The following is a 27,413-nucleotide window of genomic DNA, read 5'->3' as shown; positions in this document are numbered from 1 at the left end:
GCTGTTTTGGTTACTGTAGCCTTGTAGTATAGTTTGAAGTCAGGTAGTGTGATGCCTCCAGCTTTGTTCTTTTGACTTAGGATTGTCTTGGAGATGCGGGCTCTTTTTTGGTTCCATATGAACTTTAAAGCAGTTTTTTCCAATTCTGTGAAGAAACTCATTGGTAGCTTGATGGGGATGGCATTGAATCTATAAATTACCTTGGGCAGTATGGCCATTTTCACGATATTGATTCTTCCTATCCATGAGCATGGTATGTTCTTCCATTTGTTTGTGTCCTCTTTTATTTCACTGAGCAGTGGTTTGTAGTTCTCCTTGAAGAGGTCCTTTACATCCCTTGTAAGTTGGATTCCTAGGTATTTGATTCTCTTTGAAGCAATTGTGAATGGAAGTTCATTCATGATTTGGCTCTGTGTTTGTCTGTTACTGGTGTATAAGAATGCTTGTGATTTTTGCACATTAATTTTGTATCCTGAGACTTTGCTGAAGTTGCTTATCAGCTTAAGGAGATTTTGGGCTGAGACAATGGGGTTTTCTAAATATACAATCATGTCATCTGCAAACAGGGACAATTTGACTTCTTCTTTTCCTAACTGAATACCCCTGATTTCTTTCTCTTGCCTAATTGCCCTAGCCAGAACTTCCAACACTATGTTGAATAGGAGTGGTGAGAGAGGGCATCCCTGTCTTGTGCCAGTTTTCAAAGGGAATTTTTCCAGTTTTTGCCCATTCAGTATGATATTGGCTGTGGGTTTGTCATAAATAGCTCTTATTATTTTGAGGTACGTTCCATCAATACCGAATTTATTGAGCGTTTTTAGCATGAAGGGCTGTTGAATTTTGTCAAAAGCCTTTTCTGCATCTATTGAGATAATCATGTGGTTCTTGTCTTTGGTTCTGTTTATATGCTGGATTATGTTTATTGATTTGCGAATGTTGAACCAGCCTTGCATCCCAGGGATGAAGCCCACTTGATCATGGTGGATAAGCTTTTTGATGTGTTGCTGAATCCGGTTTGCCAGTATTTTATTGAGGATTTTTGCATCGATGTTCATCAGGGATATTGGTCTAAAATTCTCTTTTTTTGTTGTGTCTCTGCCAGGCTTTGGTATCAGGATGATGTTGGCCTCACAAAATGAGTTAGGGAGGATTCCCTCTTTTTCTATTGATTGGAATAGTTTCAGAAGGAATGGAACCAACTCCTCCTTGTACCTCTGGTAGAATTCAGCTGTGAATCCATCTGGTCCTGGACTTTTTTTGGTTGGTAGGCTATTAATTATTGCCTCAATTTCAGAGCCTGCTATTGGTCTATTCAGGGATTCAACTTCTTCCTGGTTTAGTCTTGGAAGAGTGTAAGTGTCCAGGAAATTATCCATTTCTTCTAGATTTTCCAGTTTATTTGCGTAGAGGTGTTTATAGTATTCTCTGACAGTAGTTTGTATTTCTGTGGGGTCGGTGGTGATATCTCCTTTATCATTTTTAATTGCATCGATTTGATTCTTCTCTCTTTTCTTCTTTATTAGTCTTGCTAGTGGTCTGTCAATTTTGTTGATCTTTTCAAAAAACCAACTCCTGGATTCATTGATTTTTTTGGAGGGTTTTTTGTGTCCTATCTCCTTCAGTTCTGCTCTGATCTTAGTTATTTCTTGCCTTCTGCTTGCTTTCGAATGTGTTTGCTCTTGCTTCTCTAGTTCTTTTAATTGCGATGTTAGAGTGTCAATTTTAGATCTTTCCTGCTTTCTCTTGTGGGCATTTAGTGCTATAAATGTCCCTCTACACACTGCTTTAAATGTGTCCCAGAGATTCTAGTATGTTGTATCTTTGTTCTCATTGGTTTCAAAGAACATCTTTATTTCTGCCTTCATTTTGTTATGTACCCAGTAGTCATTCAGGAGCAGGTTGTTCAGTTTCCATGTAGTTGAGCGGTTTTGATTGAGTTTCTTAGTCCTGAGTTCTAGTTTGATTGCACTGTGGTCTGAGAGACAGTTTGTTATAATTTCTGTTCTTGTACATTTGCTGAGGAGTGCTTTACTTCCAATTATATGGTCAATTTTGGAGTAAGTACGATGTGGTGCTGAGAAGAATGTATATTCTGTTGATTTGGGGTGGAGAGTTCTATAGATGTCTATTAGGTCTGCTTGCTGCAGAGATGAGTTCAATTCCTGGACATCCTTGTTAACTTTCTGTCTCGTTGATCTGTCTAATGTTGACAGTGGGGTGTTGAAGTCTCCCATTATTATTGTATGGGAGTCTAAGTCTCTTTGTAAGTCTCTAAGGACTTGCTTTATGAATCTGGGTGCTCCTGTATTGGGTGCATATATATTTAGGATAGTTAGCTCTTCCTGTTGAATTGATCCCTTTACCATTATGTAATGGCCTTCTTTGTCTCTTTTGATCTTTGATGGTTTAAAGTCTGTTTTATCAGAGACTAGGATTGCAACCCCTGCTTTTTTTTTGTTCTCCATTTGCTTGGTAAATCTTCCTCCATCCCTTTATTTTGAGCCTATGTATGTCTCTGCATGTGAGATGGGTCTCCTGAATACAGCAGACTGATGGGTCTTGACTCTTTATCCAGTTTGCCAGTCTGTGTCTTTTCATTGGAGCATTTAGTCCATTTACATTTAAGGTTAAGATTGTTATGTGTGAACTTGATCCTGCCATTATGATATTAACTGGTTATTTTGCTCGTTAGTTGATGCAGTTTCTTCCTAGCCTCGATGGTCTTTACATTTTGGCATGTTTTTGCAATGGCTGGTACCGGTTGTTCCTTTCCATGTTGAGTGCTTCCTTCAGGGTCTCTTGTAAGGCAGGCCTAGTGGTGACAAAATCTCTAAGCATTTGCTTATCTGTAAAGGATTTTATTTCTCCTTCACTTATGAAACTTAGTTTGGCTGGATATGAAATTCTGGGTTTAAAATTCTTTTCTTTAAGAATGTTGAATATTGGCCCCCACTCTCTTCTGGCTTGGAGAGTTTCTGCCGAGAGATCTGCTGTGAGTCTGATGGGCTTCCCTTTGTGGGTAACCCGACCTTTCTCTCTGGCTGCCCTTAAGATTTTTTCCTTCATTTCAACTTTGGTGAATCTGGCAATTATGTGTCTTGGAGTTGCTCTTCTCGAGGAGTATCTTTGTGGCGTTCTCTGTATTTCCTGGATTTGAATGTTGGCCTGCCCTACTAGGTTGGGGAAGTTCTCCTGGATGATATCCTGAAGAGTGTTTTCCAACTTGGTTCCATTTTCCCCCTCACCTTCAGGCACCCCAATCAGACGTAGATTTGGTCTTTTTACATAATCCCATACTTCTTGCAGGCTTTGTTCATTTCTTTTTCTTCTTTTTTCTTTTGGTTTCTCTTCTCGCTTCATTTCATTCATTTGATCCTCAATCGCTGATACTCTTTCTTCCAGTTGATCGAGTCGGTTACTGAAGCTTATGCATTTGTCACGTATTTCTCGTGTCATGGTTTTCATCTCTTTCATTTCGTTTATGACCTTCTCTGCATTAATTACTCTAGCCATCAATTCTTCCACTTTTTTTTCAAGATTTTTAGTTTCTTTGCGCTGGGTACGTAATTCCTCCTTTAGCTCTGAGAAATTTGATGGACTGAAGCCTTCTTCTCTCATCTCGTCAAAGTCATTCTCCGTCCAGCTTTGATCCGTTGCTGGCGATGAGCTGCGCTCCTTTGCCGGGGGAGATGCGCTCTTGTTTTTTGAATTTCCAGCTTTTCTGCCCTGCTTTTTCCCCATCTTTGTGGTTTTATCTGCCTCTGGTCTTTGATGATGGTGATGTACTGATGGGGTTTTGGTGTAGGTGTCCTTCCTGTTTGATAGTTTTCCTTCTAACAGTCAGGACCCTCAGCTGTAGGTCTGTTGGAGATTGCTTGAGGTCCACTCCAGACCCTGTTTGCCTGGGTATCAGCAGCAGAGGCTGCAGAAGATAGAATATTTCTGAACAGCGAGTGTACCTGTCTGATTCTTGCTTTGGAAGCTTCCTCTCAGGGGTGTACTCCACCCTGTGAGGTGTGGGGTGTCAGACTGCCCCTAGTGGGGGATGTCTCCCAGTTAGGCTACTCAGGGGTCAGGGACCCACTTGAGCAGGCAGTCTGTCCCTTCTCAGATCTCAACCTCCGTGTTGGGAGATCCACTGCTCTCTTCAAAGCTATCAGATAGAGTCGTTTGCGTCTGCAGAGGTTTCTGCTGCATTTGTTATTGTTTATTGTGCCCTGTCCCCAGAGGTGGAGTCTACAGAGACAGGCATGTTTCCTTGAGCTGCTGTGAGCTCCACCCAGTTCGAGTTTCCCAGCAGCTTTGTTTACCTACTTAAGCCTCAGCAATGGCGGGCACCCCTCCCCCAGCCTCGCTGCTGCCTTGCTGGTAGATCACAGACTGCTGTGCTAGCAATGAGGGAGGCTCCGTGGGTGTGGGACCCTCCCGGCCAGATGTGGGATATGATCTCCTGGTGTGCCTGTTTGCTTAAAGCGCAGAATTGGGGTGGGAGTTACCCAATTTTCCAGGTGTTGTGTGTCTCCGTTCCCCTGGCTAGGAAAAGGGATTCCCTTCCCCCTTGTGCTTCCCAGGTGAGGCAATGCCTCGCCCTGCTTCAGCTCTCGCTGGTCGGGCTGCAGCAGCTGACCAGCACCAATGGTCCGCCACTCCCCAGTGAGATGAACCCAGTACCTCAGTTGAAAATGCAGAAATCACCGGTCTTCTGTGTCGCTTGCGCTGGGAGTTGGAGACTGGAGCTGTTCCTATTCGGCCATCTTCGGAATTGGGTCCTCATTTCCATTTCTAACTGGAGCACAAAAGTCAGAATAATTTTCACTGATAGACCACTAGGGTTAATATGTGATTATCTTGATAGCTTCAGATATATTAAGTTACTATGACACTATATTAACAACCCTCATTAAATTTATTTTTAATTATGACCTATGTTAAATATGCATATGTGTGTGCCTATGTATTTAGCTAGACATATATTATTGAAACCCCATCATGTACCCTTCCAAGATTACATGGAGTAGTAATTAGAGGTACATACACACTGAAGACTATGGAGCCGGACTGCTTGGATGTGAATCTGAAATCTATACTTTCTTAGCTGTGTAATTGAGGGCAACTTCATACTCGGTTTCCATGTATGGGGATAACTGGAATACCTACCTCATGGGTTTTGTAAGAATTCAATAACTTAATATTTGTTAAGTGCTTGGAACAGTGTAACATTTTCTGGCATGTAGTAAACACCATCATCTGTTTGTTATTAAACAAATTACATCTCACTCCATTCATAAGTGGAAACCCTCTTCTAAACTTTTGTTTGTAATTCCTTGTTTTTCTTTATATATTTCACTTGTCAATGCTTTTCAGCCATTAACCACCAGGAACACGCCCGTAGTTGAGCAAGTTGGGTTTGTTACTCATTGGAGCTGGAGAGAATGCAACCGTGGGCATCTCAGTAAGGATTTCAGTAATGGTGTTATAAATAATGTATTAGATGATTTTTTTAAGGAGTTTCAATAAATGGACTTTTCATGGATTGAATGCTATAAGGGAGCAAGAATAATTCTCCGACTGGGTATCTAAATAAACCTTATCTGGAAGGTGAAAACACTGGAAGGAGACCAAAACTGTAATTGGTAAAGAAGCAGAACTCATTTATATTAGCTGGTAGAAGGAAAGATTTGATATTTGAGGGCTCTCACAGTGACCTTGTTTTTGCTTAGACAAATTATGTAGTCTTATTTTTTGTCTCACTCCATCATAGTCACAGAATATGTGATATGCTGCCCTATGAAGTTGTTCATGTTCAATAGGAGAATACCATGTCATAGATGTGAGTGCCAGGCCAGCCCCTAAAAGCATCAGGCCTAACTGAAAATGTTAGGTCAGGTACCTGATACTTGTGACTGCTTTCCTCTTCCTCGGACTTATGCATTTATCCCAAAACCTTATGATACTACATTTTTTAAAAAATAAAATAAAATAAAGCTTTATATGAATGGTATCATTAAAAATATATTCTTCGGCTTGCTTTTTCACTTTCTGATGACATGTATGTGGATTTTATATTGGTGATTATGCTCTAGCTTATTTCCACTTCTCTATAGTTTTGACATCCTATTATTCAATACCTAATCCCTTTTAATTGAACATGAGTTGTTTCTACATACTTGCTATTATAAACAATACTATTATACAATAACAGTTCTTATAAATATCTCTCAGATAAATGTCTGATAGTTTTCCATGGGATATACCTAGAAGTGTGCACATCTTTTCAACCATACTAGAACATTGCAAATTATTTTACATTTTGATCAAAACAACTTAAATTCCCACCAGCAGCATCTGTTTGGGCTGCTTTATGTCTTCTCCAGCACTTAGTATTATCAAACTTTAAAGTGTTTTGACTAACTAGTGGATGTGCTATTTTAGTTTTTAGTTCCCTATTCAGTTGATAATGTGACTGTTAGAGGTTAATTTTAGCCTTTTGCAATCATTTATTCCATCTTCTTTTATTCTCTTCTACTTTATTCGCTTCTCCTTTCTAGCCTTTCTTAAAATTTATTGCAACAGTTATTACACTACTTCCCATATTTCACAAGTCATACATCCTTATCCTATATACATATATATGGATTTATATATATATATGGATTTATATTTATATATGGATTACCTTAAAATTTTAAGGTGGAGTCGCAAATGAATATAGTCTGTAATTAATGTATTTACCTTCCTAAGAATATTTTACTCTTATAACCCTCCACCAACCTACATATTAGGTAGTCTTGTATTTTAGGTCTTCTATCTTGCAATTATTTATAACCGTGTGTATTAGTTTTCTACTGCTTCCCTAACAAATTATAACTTCACACCTTATCATACAGTTCTGTAGGTCACGGGTCTGGCATGCATCTCTCCAAGCTAAAATCAAGGAGTTGACAAGGTTCCATTTCTTTCTGGAGGCTCTAGGGGAGGAGATGTTTCCTTGCTCATTCACAGTGTTGGTATAATTCAGTTCCTTCGAGTTCGAAGACTGAGATCTTCATCTCCTTTCTGATTGTGAGCTGGGGACTGTTTCCAGCTTCTAGGAATCACCCACATTCCTTGGCTCTTGGCCCCTTTCTCCAAACCCTGCAATGGCGTATCAAGTACCTTTTATACTTGGATGTCTCTCCACTCCTTTTTCTTCCATCTCATCTTTCTAATGCACTCGAGAAGGTTCTCTCCTTTTAAGTAATAATATAATTAGATTGGGTCCGCCTGGATACTTCAGGTCACTTTCCCCATCTCAGGTTTTAAATCTTTAATCACATCTGTGGAGTCCCTTTTGCCAAGTAAGATAACATATTCACAAGTTCCAGGGATTAAGGCATAGAACCTTTGACCATTCTGCCTTTCACACTTTTCCAATTATTATTTTACAATCAGTGCTCAATTTTACTCTTATTTGATATTTTTCTCTGACCACTATTCTCTGAAATTTTAGACCCTAGTTATGTGATCACTTTCTTTATGAGAAATAAGTTCTTTAGAAATTTCTTTAATTATGGTCTAGTATAGTAAAACTTCCATTTTCTGTCTGAAAATAACTTCCTTTGCCCCTGATAATTAAAGATCCCTGGATATGCAATGCTAGGTTTCCCAGTAGCCATTAAAACAGAAAGTTCTGTGACTTGGGATTAGTAATTCACCAGGAGACAGGCCATGTTTAGGACTGTGGTACTACAGTAGATCGGGTTTATGTCGTAGATTTTGGGGGTCCTCTGAGGATTTTTCTTATGATACCAGCTCTATAATAAAAGGCTTTATTTTTAAAACAAGACACAGACTTCAACTTTCAGAAAGACAGAGGAGATGTACTTTGTCCTATATTTGCCACTAACTTAAAAAATATTCCCTGGAAGTTGTATAGAAAACAAACCATAAAAAGACTTTGAAAGTTGGAGAGAAGAAGTCAGATAAGCTGGATATGTCAAGGCCCAAAAATGACAAGGTGATTAGTTCTCTTGGTTTTCTTTTTACCTCCCACATCTGAAGGTTGGAGCTAAAGAAGCCAACAACCCAGAAACATCAGTGGACACAGATTTGTAAAAACTCTAACAAATTCCTGCTTTTTCTAGCCAAAGGACAAATAAAAGACCAATTTAGCAAGACTCAAAATTTTAGACAATAATCACTCTACCCAGCCAAAAACACATAAAAATAACATGGCCATACCCTCACCCACATCAGCAAAGGGCTGATGGGAACCTGTTTTCGCCCTTGTGATACTGTAATGAGTTGCTCAACACTCCCACTAGGTGGTGTCAGAGAAAGCCGAGTAGGGAACTGACACTTCCATCACTGATAGTTGCTATCTGGTAAAGTGCTCCCCACCCCCACAATGTTAGCGAAAACAACTGGGCAACCAGTACACACAACCACATAGAAGTAACTAGAAGTTCCTCTTTGTTTGTTTGACAAATAGGTAATTGTAGTTGACAAATAGATAATTGTAGTTTTTTATTATACTTTAAGTTCTAGGGTATATGTGCACAACGTGCAAGTTTGTTACATATGTATACATGTGGCATGTTGGTGTGCTGCACCCATTAACTTGTCATTTACATTAGGTATATCTCCTAATGCTATCCCTCTCCCCTCCCCCCACCCCATGACAGGCCTCAGTGTGTGATGTTCCTCTTCCTGTGTCCAAGTGTTCTCATTGTTCAGCTCCCACCTATGAGTCAGAACATGCAGTGTTTGGTTTTTTGTCCTTGCAATAGTTTTCTGAGAATGATGGTTTCCAGCTTCATCCATGTCCCTACAAAGGACATGAACTCATCCTTTATTATGGCTGCATAGTATTCCATGGTATATATGTGCCACATTTTCTTAATCCAGTCTATCATTGATCAACATTTGGGTGGGTTCCAAGTCTTTGCTATTGTGAATAGTGCCACAATAAACATAAGTGTGCATGTTATCAATGGAGATTAAGAAACCTGGACTTCTGCCTTCACCTTGCAGTAACAATGTGGCACACATATACCCTTTTTACATTCTGGAGCAGGGTCATAAAAAGCCAGTTTGAAAGAAAGAAAGGATTTTAAAAGATCTAGAGTCTTGTGACATAAAGCAAAAATGTCTGGGTTTCAATCAAGTCACTCCTTATGCCAAGAACCAGGGAGTTACCAGATTCAATGAAAAAAAAAGACAATAAATAAATACTGGCCAACACTGAGATGATGATGTTAGAATTATCCAATAAGATATAAGGAAGCCATGATGAAAATCTTTCAACAGTTATGAGCATGTTTGAAACAAATAGAAATCTTCAGCAAATAAATTGAAGATGCAAAAAAGAACCAAGTAGAAATTGCAGATCTGAAAAATATAACAGATATAAAAAGCTCTCTGTATGGGTCTAACAGCATAATGGAGGGGAGAGAGGAAAGAATCAAAGAACTAAAATACAGAATAATCAAAATTACCTAATCCGAACAACACAGAAAAAAATATGAGGGAAGAAAACTAAAAGTATTTCAGAGACCTGTGGAACTGTAACAAAAGATCTAACATTCATGTCAATAGAATTCCAGAAGAAGAGGAGAAAGAGGGCAGAGCTTAAAAGGAAAAAAAAAAAAGTATTCAGAGAAATAATGGCTAAAATCTTCTCATATGTTGTAAGCAGCATACAGCTATAGATTCAAGAAGCTGGATGAATTCCAAACAAGTTAAACCTAAAGCAATACATGCCAAGACATAATAAAAATCTGAAAACTGAAGATAAAAATATTTGAAAGCACCCAGAGAAAATTGATACCCTTACTACAGGGGAAAAAAAAAAATTAAATGACAGTGAACCAGAAACCATATAGGTCAGAATAAAGTACTATCGTATTTTTCAAGTGCTAAAGGAAAAGAACTGTCAACTCACAATTCAATACTCAGAGAAAATATCCTTCAAGAATGAAGGAAAAATAATGACATTCTTAATGAGGGAAAACTAAGAGAAGTTGTTACCAGTAGACTTACCCTAACAGAATAGCTAAAGAAAGTTCACTAAATAAAAAGGAAAGATTAGAGGAAGAAACCTGGGAATATCAGGAAAGGAGAAAGAGCGGGTAAACAAAGTATGGCTAAATATAATAGGCTTTCCTTCACTTGAGTTTTCTAAATTGGTTGAAACAAAAATTATATCACTGCAGTTTATTCAGGGATGCAAGGATACTTCAATATTAAAAAGTTAGTCAATGCAATTAACCAATTTAACAAACTAAAAATATAATCAATACAGCAAAAGCTATTTGACGAAATTTAACATCCATTCATAACAAACTCTCAGAAAAAGGAATACAGAGAACATCCTCATCTTAATAACACCTAAGAAAACCTATAGCTAACAGTATACTTAATGGTCAAAGACTGAATGCTTGTCCCCTAACACTGCAACAAATGGTCTACTGGCAATCCTTGGTGCTCCTTGGCTTGTAGCTGCATCATTCCAAACTCTGTCTTCGTTAAGCATGATGCTTCTCTGTATGCCTTCACATGGCCTTCTTACAAGGACACCACCCATTGGATTTAAGACCACCTTAATCTTTGCATCGTAAATTATACAACAGTAAGAACTGGGCCATTCTGGAAAATCGAAATCTCAGTATAAACTGAAAGCCAGTAAGATCTCATCAACTAATTATATTTGCAAAGGCCTTATTTCTGAATAAGGTTATATTCTGAGATTCTGGTAGACATGAAGTTTGCAGGAACATTATACAACCAAAGTGCATTGATTATAATAATGTCAATATTCTGGCTGTAATATTGTACTATGTTTATACAGTCTTGCCTGTGGGAGAAACTGGATAAAGGATATACAGAAGCTGTCAAATTATAATTTCATGTCAATCTACAATTATCTCAAAACATTTAAAAATTATAGATACAATTTATAAGATATATAAACTATATTTAGAGGTTATATAGTAGGTGTATTTTCAGAATACTTCATTGGCCATATTGATAGAAAAAGAAGTGTTAAGATTATTTTTATTTTTTTCCATTTGTAGAGCTTAAACATTCAAAACAATATTTCAGAACCATAAACATTCAAAACACAAGAATATTTCAGAACCACAGAAATGCATCAGCCTCATTTTTAAAATTTGTTTTGGAAACTTCAGAAAACTTTAGACATTGTTTTGTGACCTTGTGAAGCATGGAATATACATTTATTTGAATCCCCTTTAAATTACTTAAGAACAATAAAATTTCTCCATTATTTTGAGAAATCAAAAGGAAGTCTTCTTAAAGTTTAATATGTATTTCTTTGGAATCTGTATTGGATGAAGATCCATTTCTTACATAGTAAATTATACAAGAGTTAGAACTGGGCCATTCTGGAAAATAGAAATGTCAGTATAAACTGAAAGTCAGTAATTTTTCCTAGGTCTGTCCTTTACTTCGTTCATTGAATCACACTGATTCCAAATAACTCTTGGGCAATTGCAGAGAAGTAATTGTCTTACAGTTTTTGAGGAACTCAGGTAGGATCTATGATTTATACTAATCAATACGTGCTCTATTTCAAGAAAATCTATAATGAAAATCACCAAAGGAATAGAATTATACATAGCAGGTATTCTTCCCTATGTTTCCTTGATTAATGAAAAAAAAAAGCTTATGTGTACACAGGGACAACTGTAAGTAGAAATCACTTCTTGAGAATTATGTCAGTGTTGATTTGATGGGCTTAGCAGCTGAGCAACCCTCAGGAACACTTTGTTTCAGCAATACTGAAGCAGCTATGTCATCTGGGGTATATACCCTTGGATTTGTCATCTCGTGCCAGGAAAATTTAGGACACAGACATACATGAGTTTAGGAGTGGAGGTTCAATAGGTAGAAGAGAAGAGAAAGAGAAGCATCTCCCTCTCTAGAGAGAGAGGGGTGTCTGAGTGGAAAAGACCCGAGGGCGGGGGATGTGCTGGATTTTATAGTCAGGTTTGAGGAGGCGGTGTCTGATTTACACAGGGCTCACAGATTGGTTTGATTAGGTGTGATGTTTACATAGCTTATGGGAAGGCTGGCCTCTCAGTCCTAATCTTATTATGCAAATGAACTCTCCTGTTGATCGGTACCATCTTGTCTGCTCCTTACTGTACGCGTAGGGGGCTGATAAAGAGAAGGGAAGATGGGGCTGCCATTTTAAACATGATTGGTACAACCGCTAGCTTCTATGTCTGCAGCTCAGTTTTACAGGCTGTTCTTTGTTAAAAAGGAAAATGATTTGAGGCTGCTTTTCATTAAAATGGAAACCTTACCAAGGACTTCTGTACCCTCACTATCTGCCTAAGTAATTTTTTCTTAACTCCTGTATCAATACTTCCTTGAGCGTTTATTCATCACATTTCTCTTTTTGTAGCTCAAAATTTTGTGGCTGATTATTCCATTTAATTTATTGAAAATACACCAAAAGCTAAAATAAAACTTATTAAAAGGAAAAAAAAAAGGTGGCCATGAAGTAAAAGCACAATGTTTTAACCTGTTTCCTTTCTTTGCTTGTTTAAATTAGAGATTGGGAGTGTGTGTGTATGTTCCCCCCCCACCCAAGCTTTGAAGTTCAGGGATATATATGTACAGGTTTGTTACATGGGTAAATGGGGAGTCATGGGGCTTAGTGTATAGATTATTTCATCGCCCAGGTAATGCGCATAGTACTGAATAGGTCGTTTTTCAATCCTCACCCTCTTCCCACCTTACACCCTCAAGTAGGCCCTGGTGTCTGTTTTTCCCTACTTTGTGTTGGTGTTTACCAGGTTCCACTTGTACGTGAGAACATGCAGTATTTGGTTTTCTGTTCATGCAGTAATTTAAATAAGGATAATGACCTCCAGGTCCATCCGTGTTGCTGCAAAGAACATTATTTCTTTCTTTTTTGTACCACATTTTCTTTGTCTAGTTCATTGTTGATGGGCATCTAGGTTGATTCCATGTCTTTGCTGTTTTGAAGAGTTCTGTGATGAACATATGCATGCATATGTCTTTATGGTAAACTGATTTATTTTCCTTTGGGTATATACCCAGTAGTAGGATGGCTGGGTCAAATGATAGTTGTTTTAAGTTCTTTGAGAAATCTCCAAAATGCTTTCCACAGTGACTGAACTAATTTATATTCCCACTAGCAGTGTATAAGTGTTCCCTTTTCTTAGAAACCTTGCCAGCTTCTGTTATTTTTTGACTTTTTAATAGTAGCCATTCTGAGTGGTATGAGATGGTATCTCATGGTTTTGATTTGATCGTCTCTGATGAATAGTGATGTTGAGCAATTTTTCATGTTTGTTGGCCATGTGTATGTCTTCTTTTGGGAAATGTCTATTCATGTATTATAGTTTGCCCATTCCTTAATGGGGTTATTTTTTGTTTAAGTTCCTTGTAGATTCAGGATATTAGACCTTTGTCAGATGCATACTTTGCAATATTTTCTCTCACTTTGTAAATTATGTGTTTACTTGGTGGATAGTTTCTTTCGCTGTGCAGAAGTAGCTCTTTAGTTTATTTAGGTCTTATTTGTTCATTTTTCTTTTTGCGGCAAATGATTTTGGAGTCTTCATCCTGAAATCTTTGCCAGGGCCTATGTCCAAAATGGTATTTCCTAGATTTTCTTCTAGAGTTATAGTATTAGATCTTATATCTAAGTCTTTACTCTATCTTGAGTTGATTTTCATATATGGTGAAAGGAAGGGGTAGAGTTTCAATTTTCAGCATATGACTAGACAGTTATCCCAGGATAACTTGTTGAATCAGGAGTCCTTTCTGTATTGCTTGTTTTTGTTGACTTTGTTGAAGATCAGATGTCTATAAGTGTGTGGCTTTGTTTCTGGATTCACTAATCTGTTCCCTTGATTTATGTGTCTGTTTTTGAATCAGAACCATGCTGTTTTGATTACTACAGGCTTCTAGTGCGGTTTGAAGTGGGGAGTGTGATGACTCTGGCTTTGTTCTTTTTGCTTAGGATTGCTTTGGCTATTCAGGCTACTTTTTGGTTCTATATTAATTTTAGAATAGTTATTCTAATTCTGTGAAAAATGTCATTGGTGGTTTGATGGGAATAGCAATGATTCTGTAAATTGCTTTGGGCAGAATGGCCACTTTAACAATACTGCTTCTTCCTGAATTAGTTCTATCTGAATTAGTTCATTTTCACACTGATATAAAGAACTACTTGAGACTGGGTACTTTTTAAAGAAAGGAGGTTTAATAGACTCACAGTTCCACATCTCTGGGAATACCTTGAGAAACTTATAGTCATGGCAGAAGGCAAAGGAGAAGCAAGCACCTTCTTCACAAGATGGCAGGAAAGAGACAGCAAAGGAGGAAGTGTCACTTCTAAACCACCAGATAGTGTGAGAACTCACTATCATGAGAATAGCATGGGGGGAAAGTGCCCCCATGATCCAATCCTCCTGCCAGGTCCCTCCCTTGACATGTGGTATTACAATTTGAAATGCTATTTAGGTGCGGACAGAGAAACAAACCATATCACTATTCAAGAGTATGGAATGTTTTTCCATTTATTTGTGTCATTTCTGATTTCTTTGAGCAGTGTTTTGTAATTCTCATTCTAGAGATCTTTCACTCCCTGGTTAGCTGTGTTCCTAGGTATTTTATTCTCTTGGTGGCTATTGTGAATAGGATTGCATGCCTGATTTGGCTTTCATCTTGGATGTTACTGGTGTATGGAAATTCTGCTGAATTTTGTACATTGATTTTGTATCCTGAAAATTTGCTGAAGTGTCTTAACAGGTCTAGGAGCCTTTGGACAGAGATTATGGGGTTTTCTAGGTATAAAAGCATATCATCTGTAAAGAGAGATAGTTTGACCTTATCTCTTCCTATTTGGATGCCTTTTATTTCTTTCTCTTTCCTGATTGCACTGGCTGAAACTTCCAGTGCTATGTTTAATAGGAGCGGTGAGAGTGGGCATTCATTTGTTTTATTTTAAGTTCTGGGGTACATGTGCAGGATGTGCAGGTTCATTGCATAGGTAAATATGTGCCATGGTGATTTGCTGCACCTATCAACCCATCACCTAGGTATCAAGCCCAGCATACATTAGATATTTTTCCTGATGCTCTCCTTCACCACACTCCCCTAACAGGTCCTAGTATGTGTTGTTCCCCTCCCTGGGTCCATGTGTTCTCATTGTTCAGCTTCTACTTATAAGTGAAAACATGAAGTATTTGGTTTTCTTTTCCTGCATTAGTTTGCTAAAGATAATGGCTTCCAGCTCCATCCATATCCCTTCAAAGACATGATCTCATTCCTTTTAATGGCTACATAGTATTCCATACTGTATATGTATGACATTTTCTTTATCCAGTCTATCATTGATGGGCATTTGGGTTGATTCCACGTTTTTGCTGTTGTGAACAGTGCTGCAGTAAACATGAGCGTGCATGTATCTTTATAATAGAATGATTTATATTCATTTGAGTATATACCCAGTAAAGGGATTGTTGGGTCAAATGGTATTTCTAATTCTAAATCTTTAAGGAATCACCACACTATCTTCCACAATGGCTGAACTAATTTACATTTCCACCAACAGTGTAAAAGCATTCCTATTTCTCCACAACCTTGTCAGCATCTGTTGTTTCTTAACTTTTTAGTGACAGCCATTCTGACTGGCATGAGGTGGTATTTCACTGTGGTTTTAATTTGCATTTCTCTAATGAATAGTGATGTTAAACCATTTTTTCATATGTTTGTTGGCTGCATGAATGTCTTCTTTTGCAAAGTGTCTTTTCATGTCCTTTCCCACTTTTCAATGTTTTTTTTTTCTTTTAAATTTAAGTTCCTTGTAGATTCTGGATATTAGACCTTTTTCAGATGGGTAGATTGCAAAACTTTTCTCCCATTGTGTAGGTTGTCTGGGTATTCTTGTCTTGTTCCAGTTCTCAAGGTGAACTTCCAGCTTTTGTCCATTCAGTATGATATTGACTGTATGTTTGTCATAGATGGTTCTTATTTTTTTAGGTATTTTCCTTTGATACATAGTTTGTTGATGGTTTCTAACATGAAGTGATGCTGAGTCAAAAGACTTTTCTACATCTATTGAGATAATGTGATTTTTGTTTTTAGTTGTTTATATGATAAATCATATTTGTTTATATTGAACCAATCTTTTGTCCCAGGAATAAAGCCAATTTGATTGTGGTGGTTTTAGCTTTTTGATGTGTTGCTCGACTTGGTTAGCTTGTATTTTTTGAGGATTTTTGCATCTCTGTTCATCAGGGATATTGGCCTAAAGTTTTCTTTTTTGTTGTTGTGTCTCTGCCAGGTTTTGGTATCAGAATGATTCTAGCCTCATGGAATGAGTTAAGGAGGGATTCTTTCTTACTTTTTTGCAATAGTTTTAGTAGGGTTACTACTAGCTCTTCTTTATATGAATGGTAGAATTCAGCTGTGAATCTGTCTACTCCAGGCCCTTTTGTGGTTGTTAGGGGTTTTTTATTACTGATTCAACTTCAAAATTTGTTATATGCCTGTTCAGGGTTTCAGTTATTTTCCTGGTTCAATTTTTGGAGGTTGTATATTTCTAGGAATTTATCCATTTCTTATAATTTTTCTAGGTTGTGTGCAAAGAGGTATCATAATAGTCTCTGAGGGTATTTTGTATTTCTGTGGGGTCGGTGGTTATGTCACCTTTGTCATATGTTACTGTGTTTAATAGGATCTTCTCTCTTTTTTCTTTATTATTCTAGCTAGCAGTCTATCAATCTTATTTATTCTGTCAAGAAGCCAACTTTTGGTTTGGTCAATTTTTTGTGTGGATTTTTATTACATTATTTTCTACAGCATAGCTTTGTTTTTGGTTATTTCTGTCTACTGCTGGCTTTGGTGTTGCTTTCCTCTTGTTTTTCTAGTTCCTCTAAGTGTGATTTTATGTTAATTTGAGAATTTTCTAATTTTTTGATGTGAACATTTAGTATTGTAAACTTTCCTTTTAACACTGCTTTAGCTGTGTCCCAGAAGGTCTGGTATGTTGTATGTTTGTTTTCATTAATTTCAAAGGATTTCTTGATTCCTGCCTAAATCTCATTGATTACCCAAAAGTCATTCAGAAGAAGGTTGCTTTAATTTCCGTGTAATTGTATGCTTTTGAGAGATCATCATGGTATTAACTTCTGTATTTATTGTGCTGTGGTCTGAGAGTGTGGTTGATATGATTTGTTTTGTTGTTGTTGTTGTTGCTGTTGTTTTGTTTTGTTTTTTTGAATTTAAGCATTGCTTTATGTTCAAGCATATGGTCAATTTTAGAGTATGTGCTGTGCGCCAATGAGAAGAATGTATATTCTGTTGTTAGATGGAATGTTCTGTAGAGGTCTGTTAATTTCATTTGATCAAGTGTGAAGTTTAAGTCCCAGATACGTTAGTTTTCTCCATCCCTTTACTTTGAGCCTATGAGTGTCATTACATGTGATATGGTCTCTTAAGATAGCACAGTTGGGTTTTGCTTCTTTATTCAACTTATCACTCTGTGCCTTTTAAGTGAAGTGTTTAGCCTATTTACATTCAAGATTAATACTGATATGTGAAGATTTTATTCTGTCATTATATTAGCTAGTTGTTGTCTAGATTTGATTTTGTAGTAGCTTTATAGTGTCAATAGTCTGTGTACTTGTGTGTTTGTGTAGTGGTTAGTAACAGTCTTTCATTTCCATATTTAGCACTTCCTTAAGGACCTCTTGTAAGGCAGGTCTGGTAGTAATGAATTTCCTTATTCTCTTTCAGGGATGCCAGTGAGTCATAGATTTAGTACCTTTACATAATCCCATATTTCACATAATTCCACATCTCATTTTTTAAAATTTGTTTTCATTATTTTTGTCTGTCTGATTTGATTTGAAGAACCACTCTTCAAGCTCTGAGATTTCTTCATTAGCTTGGTCTATTCTGCTGTTAATACTTTCAATTGTATTATGAAATCCTTATAGTGAGTTTTTCAGATCTATTAGATCAGTTTGTTTTTTTCTTAAAATGGCTATTTCATCTTTAGCTCTTATATCATTTTACTGGATTCCTTGGATTTCTTGGATTGGTTTTCAACTTTCTCCTGAATCTCAGTGATCTTCATTGTCATCCAGACTCTGAATTCCATCTCTGTCATTTTAGCCATTTCAGCCTGGTTTAAAACCAGCACTGGGGAATTAGTGCAGTCATTTGGATGTAATAAGACACTGTGGCTTTTTAAGTTCTTAGTGTTCTTGTGCTGGTATTTCTCTCATCTATATGGGCTGATGTTCCTTAAATCTTTGAAACTGCTATCTGTTGAATAGGGCTTATTGCTTTTATATTCTTTGATATCCTTGAGGGTTTGACAGTGGTATAAATTGGGTTCAGTCAACTGGCTTCATTTCTGGGTGATTTCAGGTGGCCCAGGCTCAGCTCAGCACACTAGGGACTTCGGACCAGGTCCATGGCTTTGTTCTCTGGTCCCTCAAGGTTAAGCACCTGCTGTACTGCAAGGGCTGAGGTCAGCTAGCAGCAATACTCTGATGGAGGGTGCTGGCAAAAGCACTACATTGGGGTGGTGACAATGCGGTCCACACTTGTGCATGCATGCCATCAACTACAGGGCAGCAGTGTGGCAGGGTCCACGTGTGTGTGTATGCACGCTTGCTCACACGTGTGCTTGCCAGCAACAGCAGAGCAACAGCAGTGTGGTGGGCCCTGGCATGGTGGTTGGGGAAGGCTGCAGGCAGGAGCATGCTGGGGAGGGCCCATCTGCAGAAGCTCTCTAATGGTTAGGTGGTGCCTACCAATGAAGGAGTTATGGTAGCAGCTTCTGGAAAGCACCCCCATTGGGCATCTGAGATTGTACTGCAAGTGGGCAAGGCCAGGCAGTCACCCTGGGACAGGCTGAAAGATAGGGGGTGCTCAGATCAGACTGGGCCTGTGCCATGGGGAAGAAAGTTATGCTGTGTTCATGTCCTACAGTCAACAAAGGCCAAAGCCACCTTGAAGAATGTAGTGAGCCTTGGGAGATGGGCATCTCTGGCCATGCTCTACTGCAGCTATTTCTATGCCAAATGCTCTGGATTCTGCACATATTAGAGCCCTGTCCCTGATAACTCTCTGATAAGCTGTCTCTGCAAACTCAAATGTCTGTGTGGGGAGTGGGTTCCCCTGCAGCTAGGATTCTGGGGTCCGTGTCTAGAGTGGGCCATTCCATGCCTGTTTAATTCTTCCCTTTCCCAGGAGCCCCTCAGGAACAGGAATGAATGTTGATGCTCAGTAGCCTAGTGCAGAGTTCCCAGCTTCCTCTTCTTTATCCCAGGTTCTATGTTCTCCCTCTGTCCATTTTCAATGCCATCCTTCTGAAGATCTGGTTGGAGGGTGCAGGTCTTCTTAATGGGCTGGTCTCTTGGTGGGAGAAGCTCTTCCTGTCAGCCATCTTACTTAACCTGTTTTCTTAATAAAACAACTTTTGCTTCCTAAAGTTTTCAACCTTATATATAAAATAAATTCAGACTCTAAGATTCCTCACAATTTCATACCCAGTAAATTTTATTTTAAATAAATTATTATTTCAAAAACGATATAATAGCAGCAAGATTTAAAATGACTTTTCACCAATTGAAGGAAAAAAATTGAGATTTTAAGGTCTCTTACCCAAAACTTCTCATTTTAAATTACTCTGAAAGTTTCCATAAGTAAAAATCATTATTTATGTTAACTTGCAGCTAATTTGCTATGTAGTATAGACTCTTCTGCCTATACATGTCTTTAAAAGAATCCATTTTTATGTGAAGTACTTATCATTGATGTCGTTATTTTTTATATTCAGAGTGAAATATTTATTTCTATATTTTCTGTCATTAGTGTGCCAAACACTTTTGCTACTGGAAAGCAATAAAATTAATCATTTTTGGCTTTGGCTGCTGTAATGATGCACATAAACAGCAATCCTGATGAACTTGAGTGAGAATGCTCACTGTGCTCATACTAAGCCAATTAGTGCCCAGTTATTTATTTTCACTGTAGTGGCGAGTGTGGGAGTGGTGGGGGTGCAGAAGTGGGGGAGATATGGAGAGAGAGATAAGTACTACTAGTAGAGAAAAAGAGACATAAAATTGGCAGAATACTTTTCAGAACAAAAACTGTGGCAGTAAGGAATCAATATGATAGGCTTTAGATAGCATTTATGACTGTGCTTGTGTGCGTGAAAACTTACAGGACTGTAAAAGTGCTTACAATTTGTCTTCAAGTTTAAACTACAAACAGACATAGTACTTTCATTTAAAAGTTAGGAAAATATAGTTTAACATTTTTAATTTCTCTATGAACTTCTACATGTAATCCCATGTAATTGGAATTTGATAGTCCTTTCACATAGGAGAATGAGAAATAGCTAAGCATCCATTGTTTAAGTCATTTTTTTCTACAAGCATGGGCTCATCAAATTATCAGAGTGACAAAGGAATTAGCTATTATTCAGGAAATGTGTGACCAAGATAATTACCTTTTTTTTTTTTTTTTTTTTTGACAGAGTCTCGCTCTGTTGCCAGACTGGAGTGCAGTGGCGTGATCTCAGCTCACTGCAACTTCCGCTTCCCAAGTTCAAGTGATTCTCCTGCATCAGCCTCCCACGTAGCTGGGACTACAGGCGTGCAGCAACACGCCCAGCTAATTTTTGTATTTTTAGTAGAGATGGGGTTTCATCATGTTGACCTGGATGGTCTCTATCTCTTGACCTCATGATCTACCTACCTCGGCCTCCCAAAGTGCTGGGATTACAGGCATGAACCACCACGCCTGACCACGTATTAAATTTTTTTAAAAACAAAAGCAACTATGGCTGTCAGGAGATAGACAGACAGACAGATATTATATAGATAGATAGATATTATACAGCTGAACTTGATTCTCTTCCTCTGTCCATATAGTTTTACATATCTTTTCATCAGTTAGTCATTGTTAATTAGTTCTATGTCCAGAACTATGGACATATATTGACCTTAACTGTCAAATATATACAAAAGAGCCAAACTGCAGGCATAAAAAAAACAAAAAAGAAGCAAGGACAAGCAACATTTATCCACAGTTTATTGGTCAACTTATGAACAAATGTAGATAATTATAAATTAGTATCCTTACTGATTGGTAGATTTTTTTTTTATATTTTAAGTTCTAGGGTACATGTGCATAACATGCAGGTTTGTTATGTATGTATACATGTACCATGTTGGTGTGATGCACCCATTAGCTTGTCATTTACTAGATTTGTGTCACATATGCAGACAATATATTATTATTTAGATGTTTTGGAAATAATTCAGTGAGTACTGTAGCTGGTGGTACAGAGAGTAGCCCCCATTGGAGATCCTTCTTCATCTTACCTCTCAATCTCTGTGTGCCAAAAAAGATGGGAGACTGCTCCACCAGGAACTACTCAGTGGACATTTTTTTCATATATGTTAAAGCTATAGTCCCCCTCCTATTGTGTTCAGTCCTCTAAAGTTTTCTTTTACTTTCTTAGAATATTGCTGTAGAATTTTAGATCTAACCTTAAGGAATATTTTGCAGACTAGGAAAGTTACATTCAGAATTATCAGTTGCATGACCAATTAGTGGTAAAACTGGTAATCAAACAATTTGCAAGACATCTCCAGTTTCCTTTAACTACACTATCCTGCCTCTTTTATTTCCATTCATTCTCTTTTTATTCTCAGGATGTGGCCAAGAAGCATTGGAATGATATCTTGGTAACACTTCTTTAAGGATTTTCCTTTTCCATACACACAGAAAAATCATATTGCTGGCCATATGTTTTCCTTTTGTTTATTTTTTTAATATGTGTCTGTATTTTTCTCTAGCCTCAAAGCCAGTGGACTTGAAATTATGCACTGGCCCTATCCCTAATACTACACAACTGTGCCACATTCCTTGTCCAACTGAATGTGAAGTTTCACCATGGTCAGCTTGGGGACCTTGTACTTATGAAAACTGTAATGATCAGCAAGGAAAAAAAGGTAGGTCACGTGACCATGACATGCCTTTTATACCCACCAGTTGTATCAAATCATGAATTATTTTTAAAATGCTCTTCTGTGTTACTTGTTTGTGATATTTTCCAGAATGGTTAAAGACTATTAATTTCAAAAGATGAATAAACCTACTCCAGTGATAGTACCAGAAGATTAAAACAGAAGAACATAGGCATAAATGCTTGTTAATTTAGACAAAATGATGGAGAGAATCTGAGACAGTTTAGTGCGATGGTTAAGATGAGCTGTGGGGTCAGGCCTGGGTTGGAAAAACCTACTGTGTCCCTTACTGTTTAGATAAGTTAGTTAACTTTGTCCTCTTATCTGTATAAGGATGTAACAGTATCTGCCATCCAGGTTGTGTCTAAGGAATCAATGAGATAAAAATAAAGCACTTAGTTTAGTGCCTGACCCATATCTAGTGCCCAGTAATAAAGCTGCTTATTACTTTGAAGAAAAAAATGTAAAAACGGTATTATGCAAATGAGAGAGGAATAGAATAAATGCAATGGTTTTCTTATGGTGGACATGGTGAGCTAATTTTCACATGATCTCGTGATTAAAAACATTTTTCTATTTTGTTTCCAAGGCCAGTCTTCTAGTGATTCTAGTATGTTTACATAGCAATAAATAGACTTATTAATTTTGTTACACACTGTCAGGAAGGGCAACACTTAGATGCTATTAAAGCACAAAGCAGGACTTTGAATATTTCACACTGGAGCCCACGTGGCTTATGTTCCTAGTTCAAATTCCCAGAGGGTCTAAAATCAACGGAACCTCAAAGAGATTGTTTCTCTGGAACCATCCAACTTCTTAGAGGTTCATTTTCCAAATTTAATCATGTGACATTGCTGAAGATTTAAGAAAAATAGCACTTTTGTCTGGTAATCGATATTTCTAAATAGCTTGAAATTTCACTCATTCTTCGAATATTCTATAGCTACAGACCTTCCAAGTCAACCAAAATTTATCTCTCTTTCTGTTCCCACCCTACTCCTCTATGCCCCACAAGGGAGACAGGTACTATACGACATTTCTAGCCTTACCTTTGCGGTAGTAAGCTAAAACCAAAGGTTCTCATTTATTTTCATTCCGTTCATTAATCCATTCACTTACTCATTTAATGAATGGTTCATGACCACAGATTAGCTACAGTCTGGGGATACACCAGTGATTCAAAACAGAAATTACTTCTACCTCCACTCTTATCTAACTTTTACCCTGAGGTTTTATTCAACTTTCTGAAATACTCAACCTTTGATGGTAACAATAGATTTTTCTTTCCCCCATACTTCAGGCTTCAAACTGAGGAAGCGGCACATTACCAATGAGCCCACTGGAGGCTCTGGGGGAACTGGAAACTGCCCTCACTTACTGGAAGCCATTCCCTGTGAGGAGCCTGCCTGTTATGACTGGAAAGCAGTGAGACTCAGAGACTGCGAGCCAGATAATGGAAAGGAGTGTGGTCCAGGCACGCAAGTTCAAGAGGTTGTGTGCATCAACAGTGATGGTAAGACAGATGTGTCTATTATGTTTTTATGGACGTCCAACCCTGTATATATGTTTTTACTTTCTATTAAAATCCTGTGTCTTCTCGCATTAGAGCTGGTTCCATTTACAAACGTAGAAATAGCTGCTTCTCTCTCCCTCCCTTCCTCCCTCCCCCTCTTTCCCTGTCTCCCTCTCTCTTTTGTCCTTAATGAAATGGTGGCAGTGGAGAGGATCCATGAATAGTAGCAAGATAATGTTAAATGTGCAAACAGAACAGATCATATAACATAAGAATTAAATTATCATTAGGGTAATAATTAAATTGCCAAATTTAACAACAACAAGGAAAGGTAACTTTTTAAAGTGACTTTAAAAAAAATTATAGAAAATGAAATGTAAACAAAGAAGGGTTGTAAACGTTGGTTGACTTGACTCTAAAAGTATTTTCTTTTAACCTTCCTGACATCATGTCTTAGTGTTATCATTTCATTTCCAGGCTCGCAATCCACGAGGTCCATCACAGCCTAGAGTTCCTGAACTGACCTTTTGCTCTCTAGGACTCCCCTATTTAGGAATGTCCTAGAGCCACTGGATAGTGGTTTTCCACAAGATTCTTTTCCCCAGCCACAGGAATAACCTTGGACTTTTATAACTAATATTTGTTTGATAAAATATACTGTCTTGATATTAGCTCTAAGATTTTTACATTCCTTCCTAAGAGTACTGCTACTGTATTGGGGAGAACCCCTTACCTCTAAGTCATCCCTGAGTCACACAAACCGCAAGACTCCTCCAGACGTACTTTAAAACCTCTGGACCAAGATCATCTCTAAGGTTGCTCTATCTCTTGAATCCTATGACTCTGCACATCAGAGAAACATGAGTGCTAAACCCCAGAGTCCAATAGTTGACAGTTTATGCTGTTTACAGCATATGCAGAAACATTCTGGTGCCCCCTTGGGGGTACTGGGACATCTGGTAACCGTCATCATTCTTTCCATCCTATTTTCTTCCAGTAAGCAGAATTGTTTCCTCTTGTGACTCAGTCACGTTCAGTCATAAAGAAAGACACTCTGGGGTGGGAGACTGACAGACACTGCTATTACTGAGAAATTAGCCTTTTGTCTTTGTCCAGGGTCTAATATAGTCATGCAAGATAGTATTAGGTAAAATCTGAACCAGTGCTTGAGTTTGAAATGGGAAGAAGATCATTGCTCCAGATCTTTTATGATGATTTTATATATTCTGCTTTTTTGCTATGATAAGCATAACCTGCTGTGATATGTCCTCTCTTTAGCTCTTCCTTATTCTACAATAAAGAGAGGCAAAAAAAGGAAGTAACACTCAGAGATTAGCAGCTAGGAAAAGAAAGCAAAAGAAGCATGTTCTGTTTCTCTCTTACTCACATTTTAAATCCTAATTTGGATTACACAATACTGTTACCTTCTGAATTTCTGTAAAAACAGTAATGGTCATATTAAATTCCCTCAGTAATAGTACTTGATCGTTTTTCTCAGTTCAAACAATTTTTCTTGTCCTTCCATAGACCTAGAGAGGAATTAGGGTCTCAGGTATTGTGAAAAGTGTTTTTGAGTGAAACAAAAAGCTAAAAAGTTAATTTTGCCTGTCACTTCTGCCTCAGTGTTATGCAATGAAAAATCAGATTTAGTCCACTTGGTGCAATGATCTTCCTGGTATTTGTGCAAATGGAATATATTTTATATAGACTAAAGGAGCCAGCTATTTAAAAAATATAAATGGCTTATTTTAATTTTGTTAAGGAAAACTTATTTTGTGACGCAAATATTACCTCCTAGTTTGTCTTGTGAAAAAACGCTAAAAAGCAAGCAAAGGTATGAGTTAGATGTGTGTAATTGTATTGGCAATGTATGTTATAACCTAAAAAGCAAATTGATAACTCACAATACACATGAGCTGGTTTCACTTTGTCTACATCACAAACAGAATTAATTTTAAAAAGATAAGTATGCAACTGATACTCAATTCGTTATTGTCCTTTACAGGACATCTTTTCCACCATTAACTTTTATTTCCTGACATTAATTAATTGTAGTACAACTTAATACATTAGCTGTTTCAGCTACATGGATGTATAAAATCAAGAAAATTATTTTTTTATTATGAATCCTAGAACCCAGTCAAATTTGTATATAAACTGAGACATAATTGGGCTGATAGAATAAAACAAAAAGCTGGAGACTTGTAAATACTGCTCCGATATTATCATATGGTCACCTGGTAAGTGTTTAGCAGCTGCACCAAACGTTGTTTTGTAATTAAATTGGACCCAGGGAATTAAAGTTGATTAGTTGTACAGACTCTACCTCTAGGCCTGGGCTGCAGCTATACATTTTGTTTTATAATTAAGTTAAAGCTCAGCTAGGGACATGAAGCGTTAAAGCCTTTGAACTGAAGAAATAATAAAAAGACTTTTTTGCTCTCACATTCCTCACAAATTTCACAACTTTGTTAATGACCTCAAGACACTTAAAATCTATTTGTTTTCTGAAATATTCTTTGTCCAGACTCCCAGTGATCATTAAGATTTGCTGCTGCTGTTGTTCATTTTTCCATTTGCCTTCTAAGGAGGAGGGTTGGGGGAGGGTTGCAAGAGACCCCAGGAGGAATTTTGCATAGCTTCTCTGTCAGAGAAGAAGGCAGAGGGGTGTAACAGAGTTGCAAGACAAAAGAGAGCACAAAAGACAATTAGACTCTCCAAAAAGAGATAAACATTTCAATGTAGTAGAACAAATATTGATCATTAATTAAAGATCATCAGATCTGCAATTCCAGGTCTCTGAACACAAATGCAGGAACCTACTCCAAAGATCTGTGATCTGGAGAATCAGAGGATGTTATACCTGTAAAAAACCCAAAACCTGCCCTATTTTAATTTTTTTGATATTGAGTATGTTTCATTTAAAGGTGTAAATCTGGCAAGGCAAGAATATTTTGTTTCCTAAATTGGCTTGTTAGAGGCAGAACAAAGCCAGGCTATTGGACTCTGGAGCAAGGGGAAAACAGTATTATTCCTTACTTGAGAGTGTAAATCAAATATTGTTTCCATATTTCCTTGTCCTCTGCTTAAAAACAAAAAATATGATGCTGTCTATATTTCCATATCATGTGTGTTATTTCAGATATCGAGTACTGACACTTTTCCATGTGAATTTCAAAAAAAAAGTCAGTTAAGTTGTTTTGTTTTTGTTTTCGCATTATTTTTTAAAGCATAAACCTCAGTGGTTTCAAATGCCTGAACTTCTGTGCTATCTTTCTTTTCTTTTCCCCACATTAGTAAAAGTTAGCATATAACCAATGACATGGGCATAAGCAATCACTTTCCTACTTGACCCAGATTAAGAAACCCAAACATACTTTTATGGAAGTAAATCATTGCAAGTCAGCATTACCCAGCTATTAATGATACAGTATAAGAGTAATGAAGGTTGCCGGCTAGGGCCATTCTTGTGTATTGTGCCATTCTTGAATGGGAGTAACTCTGCTATCCAAAGACTCTCAGCACCATGCCAAACTGACTGGCTTCTAGTAATGCTGAAGAAGACCTATGTCTAAACACATGTGGAGATGAGCACTGAGGCAAGCCCTAGAAGCAAGTTTTTCTGACTCTTTTGGGTACATTTCTACATATGATCAAAAGTATCAAAAGAACTGGCTTTGAAAACATTTGGAGGAAGTTGACTGTGTTAGGGTATTTGTGCATTGCTTATAAAGAAATACCTGAGGCTGAGTAATTTATACAAGAGGAAAAAGGGTTTAATTGGCTCACAGTCCTGCAGGCTCATAGGAAGCATGGCACTGTTAGGTGTTTGGCCTCTGGTGAGGCCTCAGGAAGCCTTTATT

The 27,413-nt window shown here is 37.6% G+C and overlaps 1 protein-coding gene across 3 annotated transcripts in view; it reads left to right on the top strand.

The window, feature by feature from the left end:
- Positions 1-27,413, top strand: part of THSD7A (thrombospondin type 1 domain containing 7A) — a 513,627-nt gene that overhangs the window by 285,284 nt on the left and 200,930 nt on the right. For all 3 annotated transcript variants that reach the window (XM_017956915.3, XM_017956916.3, XM_017956917.3), the window contains exons 5-6: positions 21,867-22,022; positions 23,338-23,550. In XM_017956915.3, coding sequence (XP_017812404.2) covers positions 21,867-22,022; positions 23,338-23,550 — 369 coding nt within the window. The remainder of the gene's footprint in view (positions 1-21,866; positions 22,023-23,337; positions 23,551-27,413) is intronic.

Source organism: Papio anubis, chromosome 4 (assembly GCF_008728515.1).
Source record: "Papio anubis isolate 15944 chromosome 4, Panubis1.0, whole genome shotgun sequence".
NCBI lineage: Eukaryota > Metazoa > Chordata > Mammalia > Primates > Cercopithecidae > Papio > Papio anubis.
This window is presented reverse-complemented; position numbering and strand designations above follow the sequence as displayed.